The sequence below is a fragment of the Enhydra lutris genome, unplaced genomic scaffold (assembly GCF_002288905.1).
Source record: "Enhydra lutris kenyoni isolate GAN:26980312 unplaced genomic scaffold, ASM228890v2 scaffoldscaffold1, whole genome shotgun sequence".
Lineage (NCBI taxonomy): Eukaryota > Metazoa > Chordata > Mammalia > Carnivora > Mustelidae > Enhydra > Enhydra lutris.
The window spans coordinates 36,884,561-36,897,045 of NW_019154085.1; the positions used below are offsets into that span (position 1 = coordinate 36,884,561).

The 12,485-nt window shown below is 39.5% G+C and overlaps 1 protein-coding gene across 1 annotated transcript in view; it reads left to right on the forward strand.

The window, feature by feature from the left end:
- LOC111145100 (dynein assembly factor with WD repeats 1) overlaps positions 1-5,497 on the forward strand; it is a 48,922-nt gene extending 43,425 nt beyond the window's left edge. Inside the window, exons 11-13 of the mRNA XM_022499744.1 lie at positions 690-766; positions 2,628-2,790; positions 5,040-5,497. Coding sequence (XP_022355452.1) covers positions 690-766; positions 2,628-2,790; positions 5,040-5,074 — 275 coding nt within the window. The 3' untranslated portion in view covers positions 5,075-5,497. The remainder of the gene's footprint in view (positions 1-689; positions 767-2,627; positions 2,791-5,039) is intronic.
- Positions 5,498-12,485: the final 6,988 nt, after the last annotated feature.

A 12,485-nucleotide genomic window follows, 5' to 3' on the forward strand; every position in this document is an offset into this window, starting at 1 on the left:
ATCCATCCATCCATCCATCCATCCATCCATCCATCCATCCATCCATCCACCTTCCCACCCATCCATCCACCCACCTATCCATCCATCCATCCACCCACCCATCCATCCACCCATCCATCCACCTACCCACTCATCTATCCACCCACCCATCCATCCATTATCCACTTATCGTCTATTGGGAGCTTGGCACTTCTGGCCCCTGGGGATACAACAGGGAATAAACCATTCTACCAACTCTTTCCTGGCTTCCCTGATGCCTCTTCTTTGTCCAGCAAGTAGTGGCTGTTGCTCCATTTCAGGAAGACCTCTCGAACCTTTTGTCACCTTTGACTCCTATTTGGTGGATGATGCTGGTCTGGCTGCGTGTTTCATTACCAGCCTCTCAAAACTCGTTCTAATCCTCCCTTTCCCATTAAAAGCTTTTTCTTTGTGGATTCCTTCCCCCCACCTTATCTACCTTGGAACCCATCATTTCTTCTAATAAGCTTGGGGCTTGAGGGGCGCCCTGTTCCCATTCTTCTCCTACCCTGGCACCAGCTTACATTTTAGGTGGTGGCTGTCACCGCAGGCAAGGAGACAAGCAGCACAGAACCCGGACGTCAGAGGGATGGATATTACATAATTCAGGGCACACGGCTCAAAAGGTCTGTATTTCAGACGAATTTATGTATTTCCATTCTTTCGAAAAGGAACAGCAAGAGTTTTCAGTGCAGCCACAAGAAAATGCATGACCAAATTGGAAGGCCATGAAGGAGAAATTTCAAAGGTGAGTTGCTTTCTCACTTGGAGCAATTTAGTTTTAAAAACATAGCATGCTTAGTGTAAATAGATCTGTTGGCACTAGGATTTGTCCAATTATCTCATTCTTTCTAGAAATCAGCTACCTAAAAACTATATTTTTAAGTGGGACCTCAAACTTAGCATAATAAATCATTCCTAAAACCGTTTAAAAACTATAAAACAGCGTTTTTCTCAGCCATCAGCAAAAGATTGAGTTTGTTGAAAATACTTATTAAAGCTATTTAAGAAACTCATAAAGTGCTTTTCCTGGTCCAAGCAGACACACAAGTATGTATTATGCAAAAAACATGCTGTGCAGCGAGTATCAAGTGTTTTGTAAATTAGATGCAATTGAGAAAGTATTTCCTGGAAATATTTAACACTTAACAGAGTTTAAAATGACCTACTTTGAAACTTCAAAGCTGTAGCTTAAGATTTTGTCTAACCTCCTCCCACAAGCTGATTCACAGAGCAGGGCCTTCCAGTCAGTAATCTGAGGTTTAGCTGTGTCCTTCGAAAACTCTGGAAAGGTCAGAAGTTGGTGACTCTCAGCTCCCACACAGCTCAGCCCAGTTCCTTGGTCTCATACCTAAGATCAGATTTGCTCCTTCCTTTTAAAGGATCAGGTTGATGGCTTCAGGTCCTGGAAGGCTGCCCCTGGACCCTGGAACCACCCCCTGTTGTGCTTTCTCTACTCCTCCCTCCTCTGCACCTGCCACTGTGGCCAGGAGCCTCTGCCCTTCAAAGTTGGTCTCTGAGGCTGCACTAAACACATCTCCTTCATAGGCTACTAGGCCTTAGGGCCTGGCAGGAAGAGAGATGGGGAAGTATGGATGTGGGGGCAGCCTGGGAAGAGAACCCAGGCCTTGTTGCTGAGTGACTGGTCTGATAATGATTGACATGCATGATGTGGCCCACTCAACAAACACACATATTTTTGTGCATGTGTGAATATAAAGGGTTCTCTCAATCTATATTGCATTTTAAGATATGTGATACATTACTTATTGAATTGCCATTCAGCAATGGCATTTCTATGGATTAGAAAGTTAAGGTATTCATTCATTCATTCATTCATTCACTCAAGAAATGCTTTTTGAGAGCTTTCCCTGTGCTGGGCATTGTACCGGGGACACAGGGACAAAAAAAGCCATGCTCTTGAGCTTTGTCCTCATCAAACCTTGAATCATAAAGGATGTGACCCAAGTCATTGTCTTATGATGATTTAGAGAGTGTTATAAGCATGGAACCCAAAGGAATAGTGAACTAACCATTTCCTTTGACATTCGCTCAGATACTATATGACAATGCTTGACACATAGGAGGCACTCAGGAAATATTTATAGAACCTACTTTACTTTGAATGGAAGTAGAATGAAAGTCCCCCCAACATTCACTCATTCTGAGGCACAGATTGAAAGAGGATCTATATGCTTTTGATTAGAGAAAGTTGAGTTATAGGGATGACATGGGGGCTTGGGTTTGAAGGAACCTGACTTGTGTTCTCATCCACACCAGGGCTCTGTCTCTTTGTGTGGAAAGACTTGCATCTTGAGTTTTTGGAAAGAAGCTAGGTGGGGAATACTCGAAATAGAAGGGAACTTTGTTTTTTTTCCTTAGAACTGTGGGGTGGGTGTGGGGTGCCCTGTTATACTCTGCTGTATAGCCTTTAATTTTCATGTATTAGTCCCTGTAGTTTTTCCCCCTTCAGGAAGGAACTGTTCTATGTAAGAATAAATGCCAAGCTGGGAAGATGACAGGTGCTTAGTCATGTCCCCTTTCTGCTGATTAAAAATATATCAGGAATCAAATTACACAAAACTGTCATTTTCCTTTCTGTCTTGTAGATTTCTTTCAACCCCCAAGGAAATCATATTCTGACTGGCAGTGCTGACAAAACAGCGAGAATCTGGGACGCTCAGACTGGTCAGTGCCTCCAGATCCTTGAGGGGCACACAGATGAGATCTTTTCATGTGCTTTCAACTACAAAGGCAACATAATCATTACAGGTATGGGAGAGAGAAACACATACACTTGGTTTTCTTTTTCAGTTGGCTATTAGCGTTTCCAAGCTGAATACCAAAAGAGTTTTATTGCTCTCCCCTCCCTGTCTTGCAGGGTCCCTTGTGTGTGCTCACGTTTCCCATACCCGCGATTTAATTTTAGTAGCATGTGGGACCACAGGGGTGAGCTCTGACTGTAAGGCTTTGTGAATTTTGAATTTTAGTTGCTCTTAACAAAGAGCTCAGTAGCCTGCCTTACTGGTTACCGCATCTCCCCAGGAAGTACCCACCGAATGGTTAATATTCAGTTGTCAGTAAGTGTTAGTAACTAAAACAGACTAGGACCCACGTTCTGCACAGTTGGACTTCCAGCCCATGAGAGATTTATTTTTTGAGCTAAGTTGTTTTCTCCTTGGATACCCCCCACTAACAAATTAATATTTGGGGGAAGAGAACCCATATTGAGCATTTTTCAACCGTTAACAATTTATTGTGAATTAATTATATTAGAAATGTTTTTTAAGAACTGAATTGAGAATAGGCTAACTTTGATTGTGGAAAGTGACAAGAGTATGGTGTAATGTTAGTGTGGTGCCTCTGGAAGGAGGCCCTGGTGTGGAGTGGGGTGGTAAAGCCGTGTGGGGTAGGGGCACCCTAAGGGGGCACAGAGGACAGAATCTGCCTAACTCCCAGTGATTCTTACTATGTTGAGCAATTTCAAAATTGCTTAACTGGTCTAATAAATTAAATGTCCCATGCACAAGGTTGGCTTTTTATATTGGCTGATTAAATAGCTTCCTAGTCATATAACTTGAGGGGTGCTTAGAATAATCTCCCTTTTTGCCCTAAAAAATCTCTTCTTACTATTTAATTGTGGATAATTTCTAAAATTATGGATTACTTTCTGGAGTTTATGATTTGCCAATGTCACTAAAATGCAGGTACTCTTAAGACAATGCCATAAGAATCCACATATTTTATTGTGAGCTCAATGTCAAATCCTTTCCTAGGATGAGGAAAGAGATGGGAGGCAGTGATGGGGGCACCAGAAGCTGATGTAGGAAGCTCTTGGCAAGTAAGAAAAAGGAAGCTGGCACTGCTTTGTCAGAGGACCAACCTTTTCTAGTCTACAGGGCTCATGTTAGACCAGCTGTATTAGACCAACCTTTTCTAGTCTACAGGGCTCATGTTAGACCAGACTTCTTCCTGGAGTCACAGGAGGTCCTAAGAGACTTTAGGGAAGAAATATTGTCTATCTCTTGTTTGGGGGCTGGCATTTACATTCCTGAGCTCGTTAAGACATTATTGATTTATTTAGTGTCTCCCAAAGCACTGAAGTGCTCGATACTGGCCTACTAAATGGGGGAGCTTACTACAAAGGGGTAACACTTCTGTCTTGTCATCAGCAGAGCAATCACTTTGTTTGAATGGATCTACCCCCTTTTCTTGATGGACCCATGTATGATTAACTGCATGAGTTTTCATGGACTGCCCGAGGTTGGACTTGAAATAAAAAATTGGAAGGAACTTGGCCAGTGTAGTCATTAATTTTTTTTAGAATGTGAGGTGCCTTTTGGTGGAATGGACAGTTTCCATAGCCTCTCTCAGTTCATGTAAACAGCACATTTCTTATACTGATGTCATGTGTTCCCGAAGATCAGGGAACCAGCAGTGCCCGGTGCTGCTCCATACCAGGGTGGTCATTTCCAAAGTATAATGAATGTGAACAGTGCCCTTGGGGACCAGTCAATCAGAGCTGCTTTGGAAGAGTGTCTATCATAGCAGTGGGGAGGGAGAATGCACATTTCACATTTTACCAACAATGCGAAAAAGCCATTGACATTTTGAAATGTTCTGAAGTGGAATGTGTTGCCTCCTCATAAATTAATCACCCAGATCTAGAAATTTTCAAATTCACCATCTTTCCACTTGACTGTGTTGTTTGTGGGGAGGGCGCAAGGAATGAGCAGAGGGGAAGGCTGCATTCTCAGGGCTCCAATTCTGAGATGCCATGAATCTCACACGTGTGAATAGGACATGAACTTGCCAATTGATGACTGACAGGAATCATTAAAAACATTTTATTTATTTATTTATTTTTGCCCCCTAAATGCTGGAGCAGCTCTAAGACTCCACAGCTGGGTACATTGAGTGCACTGATCATCCTCGATGTCCCAGAGAAGGTCACCTTGTAAAAAGGGAGAATTAATGAATGAAATAAAGAAATAATAACTTGGTGAAATTTGTTTTATTAGGTAGCAAGGATAACACATGTAGGCTATGGCGCTGACTGAAGAGAAAAGGCAGTTGATGAGCAGATTTGCTAGCAATGGAGTTCAAGACCTGGAGCTTCACATCGTGCAAGCAAGCTGTGTTTGATATTTCACATTTTCTCTCTTTCCAAAAGTCAGCTTCATGGATATGACTATTAAAACTGATAAATTTATACCGTTTCTTGATATTATTTGATGGGAATGACAAGAAAGAGCATAATGTCTGGCAAATGTCACTGGTCATTTCAATTTTGTTTTTATTTTTAGTAGCATCATGATAGTGAATAAGGAAACCAAAGTGATTTAACAGTGTGTCTCCTAGATTCTACTCTGAAGGCCGTTATAATTTCTGTTGACTAAAGTTTTGGGAAGCAGTTTTTAGTGAATCGTACATCTGTATTTATGGGGTATGTTTCCCTTTTCTTGTGACGAGAACTTTAAGTCTATTCTCGTAGCAACTTTCAAATATACGATACAGTATTATTAACTAGAGTCATGATGGTGTCCATGGCATGCTCAAGGTTTATTTCTTTTTTTTTTTTTAAGGTTTTATTTATTTATTTATTTGACAGAGAGAGGGAGAGAGTTCACAAGTGGGCAGAGAGGCAGACAGAGAGAGGGGGGGAAACAGGCTCCCTGCTGAGCAGAGAGCCCAATGCGGGGCTCGATTCCAGGACCCTGAGACCCTGACCTGAGCCAAAGGCAGAGGCTTTAACCCACTGAGCCACCCAGGTGCCCCGGTTTCTTTCTTTTTTAACTCTAAGTTTGTATGTTTTGATAGCCTTTACCTGTTTTACCCATCCTTCTAATGCCCTGCTTCTGGCAACCACAAACCACCAATCTGTTCTCTGTATCTATGAATTCAGTGTTTTGTTTTTTTTTTTCTGTTTTGTTTTTCTTTTTAGGTTCCGCATATGAGTGAGAACATACATGTGTTTCTCTGTCTAACTTATTTTGCTTTTCAGAATGCCCTCAAGGTCCGTCCATGTTGTTGCAAATAGCAAGATTTCCTTCTTTTCTATAGCTGAGTAATATCCCACTGTATTTATATACCACATTGTTCTTATCCATTCATCCATCCCTGGACGCTTAGGTTGTTTCCATACCTTGGCTATTGTAAATAATGTTGCAATGAACATGCGGGCACTTACATCTTTTCCAGTTAGTGTTTTCATTTTCTTTGGGAAATACCCAGAAGTGGAATTGCTGAATCATATGGTAGTCCTATTTTCAACTTTTTGAGGAAACTCCATGCTGCACAGTGGCTATGCCAGTTTGGAATCTGACTAGAAGTTGTATTACTTCTTTACTGATTTTACTTTCTGCACCTAAGAATGAAAAAGGCAAAATTGGAAGCCTAATCTTTCCTCATACTCACAAGTATATCTATACCTCCTTCCCTCAGAAAAAAGTTGACAGCCTACACTGAGTAAAATGAGGGTGGCATATAGGGAAAGCAAAATGAATGTCACTTACTAGGAAATAAATTTTGAATTCATAGTGGGTATCAAATATATGGGCAGGTTTTTCTCTAAAAGAAAAGTTAAACAGAATAGACCTTTGAATTATTGAATTAAAAAATTTGGATAGGAAACAATTGAGGTACCAGAGTAAATCACCAAACATCAACCCACTTGCTGCTGAAATACTGAAAACTATTTTTAAGAGGTTTTTCTATGTAAAAGTGCTCTAATGCCTATTAAAAATTATTGTTAAAAGATAAAGCACACACACAAAAAAGATAAAGCACAAGATAAAACCAGTGATGCCTGAATCCAGAACTAGAGAATGCGTGAGGATCTTCTGGAGCCATTTTCTCAATAATAACAACCGTAGTCAGGGTGGCTGAGCATGTGCTACCTGCCAGGCACTGCCCACCCACTCCATGTAGATCAGCCATGCAACCCTCACAGCAAATGTTTCCGAGCAGGTAACTGTCCTGATCTGAAAATGAGGTGGTGAGTCACATTGAAGGGAAATAATCTACCAAAGACACCACATGTTATGGATTCTGATTCCATTACATTCTCATGGGTGGAGAGTATCATATGTACTGGTAGGAAGGTCAGGGCTGAGAATTACCCTTCAGATCATCAATGGATGTCTAGCACCCAAGAAGAAAAATAAAACAAAAGCAAAGCAAAACAAAAACAAAACAACAAAACTTCAGTGTAGCTGCTGGAAGGAAGACACTCATAGATGGCAAAGCCCAGGAGAGCTTGGATTAGAGAAACCTGTGCCAAAATTTAGCTACTTCTTAGGAAACCAAGAAGCTGATATTGACTCTTCCTCTTTGATGGTTTGATGGCTTTAGGGAAGGTGGCAATACTATTTTGTTACGTCATTCAATAGAGAGAATGAATATACATACGGTCATGGAGATCATTCTAAGCCTCATTGACCTATTTAGCTGTTGGAAGCCCCTCAGTCAGAGAAAGTTCCTCTAATTTTTTTAAGCTTCCTCTAATTCTCATGAAGAAATCTTTCTTTATAGAATACTTATTAAGGTTTCCAGTAGTATTTTTTTTTTTTTTGAGAGAGAGAGAGAGAGCGCGCACACATGCACAAGCTGGTGGGAGGGGCAGAGGGAGAGAGAATCTTAAGCAGCCTTCATGCTTGGTGTGGATCCCATGTGGGGCTCGATCTCATGACCCTGAGATCATGATCTGATCTGAAATCAAGAGTCTGATGCTTGATCATCCAGTAGCATTTTTTTTTATTATTGAAGTGTAGTTGACATACAATGTTGTATTAGTTTCAGATGGACAACATAGCGATTCAACAATTCTGTTCATCACTCAGTGCTCACCATGAGATGTGTCATCACCATCTGTTCCCATACAACATTATTATAGTATTATTTACTATATTTCTTATGAAATAAGTACTTCTCATGCCTATGACTTATTTTATAAGTGGGAGTTTGTTCTTCTTCCAGTAGTATTTTTTAAGCTACTTAAAAAAATAAATGTTTAAATATTTAAGATCATAGAATAAATGATAATACCCTCACTTTTTTTTCATCTGGAGTATTATAGGGTATAAGTGAGGTGCATGTGGAGTCTGGAATCAGAGTGCCTGGATATATATTCTGATTCCAATTCTTAATCATTGGGCAAGTTCCCCTACCATGCTTCCTTCATTCTTTCAGCCAGAAAGGGGTGATAATAATCATTCTTGTTGTGAGGACTGAGAATATCTGGTACATCACAAGCATGATAAATATTTCCTATTACTCTTAAAATCAGTAACTTAGCCGTCATCTTAAAAAACTGACATATGAACACATTTCTCAGAAAGGAACATAGCATTAATTACTCAGAAATGATAGCTCAAATATAACTTTAATGTATTATAGGTATCCCGGGGAGAAATATAGCTCAAATTTTTATCAATGAAAATTTAAGAACCCTGGGAACATTGTCCTTTTAAGGTTTCTCTCTTGAACAGAGGAGCTGAGATGTGAGGCCATCATCAGTATAAATGATTGTGGTTTAATCCATCTTCATATATTCAGATTCAGGATAGGATTTTAAGAAAGTGAATCATCCTCATAAAAATGAAATATCTTTTCTAAGAACTCATATCTAAAACTGCAGGAGCTCACGATTTAGCATAATGCCTGATTTAGAGATAAAACAAATGCTTTTCGAACTAAACAGTGCTTTATAGACATGCAACTTCTGCATTGCCTTTTAAAAACACATCAGTAATCTTTTAAATCACATGCAGATTATCTTCTGTCTTTCCACGGGTGCTGTTATCTTCAGTTTACCTTCTTGGGTGTCCAAAGGGGGGAAATATGTAATTGAAGGAAAAAGCAATTACTATATTTGAAGACATATCCCTTCTCAAACACGAAGAATCGTAAACTGACTCAAAATATCTATAACCCTTTTAGTTATCTTACCAAGATTATTTTATTTTTTGTTCAATTCAACTACACTGTTACATTGGGTAGGGTGGTTTTGGCTGTAAGTGTCAAAATGCACAGTTAAAACAAAGTCAGCCCCAAAGTTGGTTACTTAGTGGCAAGATGACCCAAGGACTCAAGGTTTGGGGGCATTCCCCTTTGCCATCCTTATTGGCTCATCCTCAGTGTCCTTCCAAGCTGCAAAATGGCTGACATATTTTCTTTGGTCTAATCATCTTGTCATCTCTTTAATCTCACCCAATCCAGAAGAGAACATCTCACTTCCTTTTCTAGGACTTCCATTTATCCTGATATTTTAGCAGTTCTATTCCTGCCGCTGATGGCAATAATCTCGTTTTTACACTATTTATTTTCTCTATGTGCCCACAAAATCACAAATGTTTTCCTCAATTAAAAAACAAATCCTGGGGTGCCTGGGTGGCTCAGTGGGTTAAAGCCTCTGCCTTCGGCTCAGGTCATGATCCCAGGGTGCTGGGATCGAGCCCCACATCGGGCTCTCTGCTCTGTGGGGAGCCTGCTTCCTCCTCTCTATCTGCCTGCCTCTCTGCCTACCTGTGATTTCTGTCTGTCAAATAAATAAATAAAATCTTTAAAAAAAAATCCTAGCTATCCAGTCTTGTTGCCATTTTTTTTTAAAGATTTTATTTATTTATCTGACAGACAGAGATCACAAGTAGGCAGAGAGGCTGGCAGAAAGAGAGGGGGAGCAGGCTCCCCGCTGAGCAGAGAGCCCAACATGGGGCTCCATCTCAGGACCCTGAGATCATGACCCGAGCTGAAGGCAGAAGCTTTAACCCACTGAACTACCCAGGGGCCCCTTGTTGCCATTTTAATCTTAATCTCTAATCCCACTACCTCTGCACTAGAAATCAAGACAATCCTCTAGTTAATTATCCTGGCTTCCTTTTGCTATATTAGATGATTGCTTTCTAAAGCAAACAGGGAGAAAGCAAAACAAAACAAAAAACCTTTCCAAATATTTGCATGTTTTATGGTTTACAAGACTTTTGCCTCAGTTCATTTAATAAAGAAGAATGATGTAGGAATTAATAGAACCTGAATTTAGAGTTGGTAACACATAATTGAGGAGAGGGAGGGTGGCTTCCCTGGATCAATCAGTCAGTGGGTTGCCAGACATGAATTCAAGCCCAGAAAGGCTATGTCCTATATATAGCTCAAAGAGGTCTTAAATAATGATGTGCTGCCTGAGTTTTTCCACATGATTATTGTGCTGTACTAGCATGTATGTTTTTAATTGTCTAGATTTCTTTTAAATCCCCTTGAATAACTTCTAAAACATAAACATTATGAAGGATGGTGTTTTCCAATTAATTAAAGTTTGAGTTTGAACCTTTATTATGCATGCAATTATTTAGTAATGGGGTCCCAGTTCCTGTGGCCTGGTAATCATAAATTCACACTTCTCCTAGCAATTATATCGCAACAGAGTAGAATTGTTTATTCCAAACTTTACAGATACTAAATGAAAATTAAAAATAAAAATTTTTGGAAGTAGAAAAGAGCAAGTGCTCAGATTCTTGTTATTCACACTTGGCGAGTGGAAAGGTAGACGCAGTAATGACCTAGGAGTTCTGCTTAGTAATAGGATGACCTGTGTGAACTTGTAAGAGCGAGTTGTTTATTCTCACTTGGAAGTTTCCTTACCAGCATCAACAAGCAGAGTAAGGCTGGATCCCCACTCATTCTTACTGTGGAGCCCATTTCACAAATGCAAGGTGTTGAAATCATGCCAAGACAATGAGAACAAAGGTGAAGTCACAAGTGTATAAAGTAGGACTGCTCTTCTTAAATGTGTATTTGTTTAATTGCATGGTTAAATTACCTAATCTCAACGTAATGGTATATATAAAACAAAGCATATGAAAAATATTGAAGGGTTTAGAAAACTCAGAGCAAAAGAAACCACAAAAGCCAATGTAAAAATAGTCCTTATGTGAAGTAAATTGAGTTAATTTTGTTTAATGAAATCAATGTTTTATTAAAAGGATATGATTAATGGGAAAACTATATCATTTTTTTCTCTGATTCATGTAACTGCATTTCTGACACTGGCTATTTCTGTAATGGTTATTTATTACAGAGGACTTCATTTTTAAATGCAGTTTGTATCCAAGGTAACAAATTTTGACTTACTAATACAATAAGTCAGTGGCAGACCATGATTCACATATATTTCTTTCCTTTCCCTCATGTTAGAGTGAGTTTATCATTCTTAAATACAGGCCAGGTCCATCAATATGGTTAAAGGGAGTAGAGATTCTACCATAGCAAAATGTCCTCTCCACAGGCTGTACTCCTTTTGGTGAAATCCCTGATCCCAACTAGATTAGATTACGGTTGGTTATGACTTCATTTGTCTCTGCTATTGGCAAGCTCTATCTTTTACTTTGTTATTTTTCTTGATTTAAAAATCAAGTTTGCAGATCCCTCAAAATTTAACCATGAAATTACCAAATGACCCGGCAATTGCTCTCCTAAGTAAATGCCCCCCACCACCAAAATGAAAAATGGCACTGAAGTCTATGTACCCTTGTGATCCTGGCAGCATATTCACAACAGCTCACACATCTGCCCATGGGTGCATGGGTAAACGGGCTGTGATACATCTTTACGATGGAATATCATTCAGCCATAAAAACGAATAAAGGACTGATACATGCTACCAAATAGGTAAGCCTATGTTTAAAACATTATGCTAAGTAAAAGAATCCAGACACAAAAGGCCATGTACTGGGTAACCCCAATATATGGATATGAAACATCCAGAATAGTAAGGCCGTAGAGACAGAACACAGATCCGCAGTAGCCAGAGACGGGCAGTAGAGGGTAATGGGGAAAATAGTAAGATAGAGACAGAATAGTAAGATAGAGACAGAACAGAGATCCGCAGTTGCCAGAGACCGGCAGTAGAGGGCCATGGGGAGCGGTAACTCAATGGGTGCAGTTCTATTTGGGGATCATAAAAACCTCTTGGAATTAGGGGTGGTGATTGTACAACATTGTAAAACTACTAAATGCTAATGGATTGTTAAAACGGCTAGTTTTCTGTGATGTGAATTTCATCTCAATAAAAACTTATCAAATGCTCAGTCTGTTTTCACAATCTTTTGCAAGTGGTAAGGGGTCGATTTTTTTGGTTTTTGCAGCATCGTATACCCGGGGTTTTTTGTCTTTTAGAGGCACATTATTTAAAGGGGGAATCAAGCATTGACCTCATGAGGAAAAAGACATAAGCCTTAAAAATATTTGTATTAACTCTTCAGAAAGATTCATTCATTGTGGGATCATGTCTTTCAACAATTAATTACTTACTATCTCTGAGACACTATGCTAATTACAAACAACTTGATTAGGTTTTTGGTGGGAAAGGAGGTTGTGAAAGTTTGGAAATTTCTTTTCTTCTTTTAGAATTGAGAGTATATTTTGGACGAGTATACTTTAATAATAAAAAAAAAACAAATAAAACCTGAAGG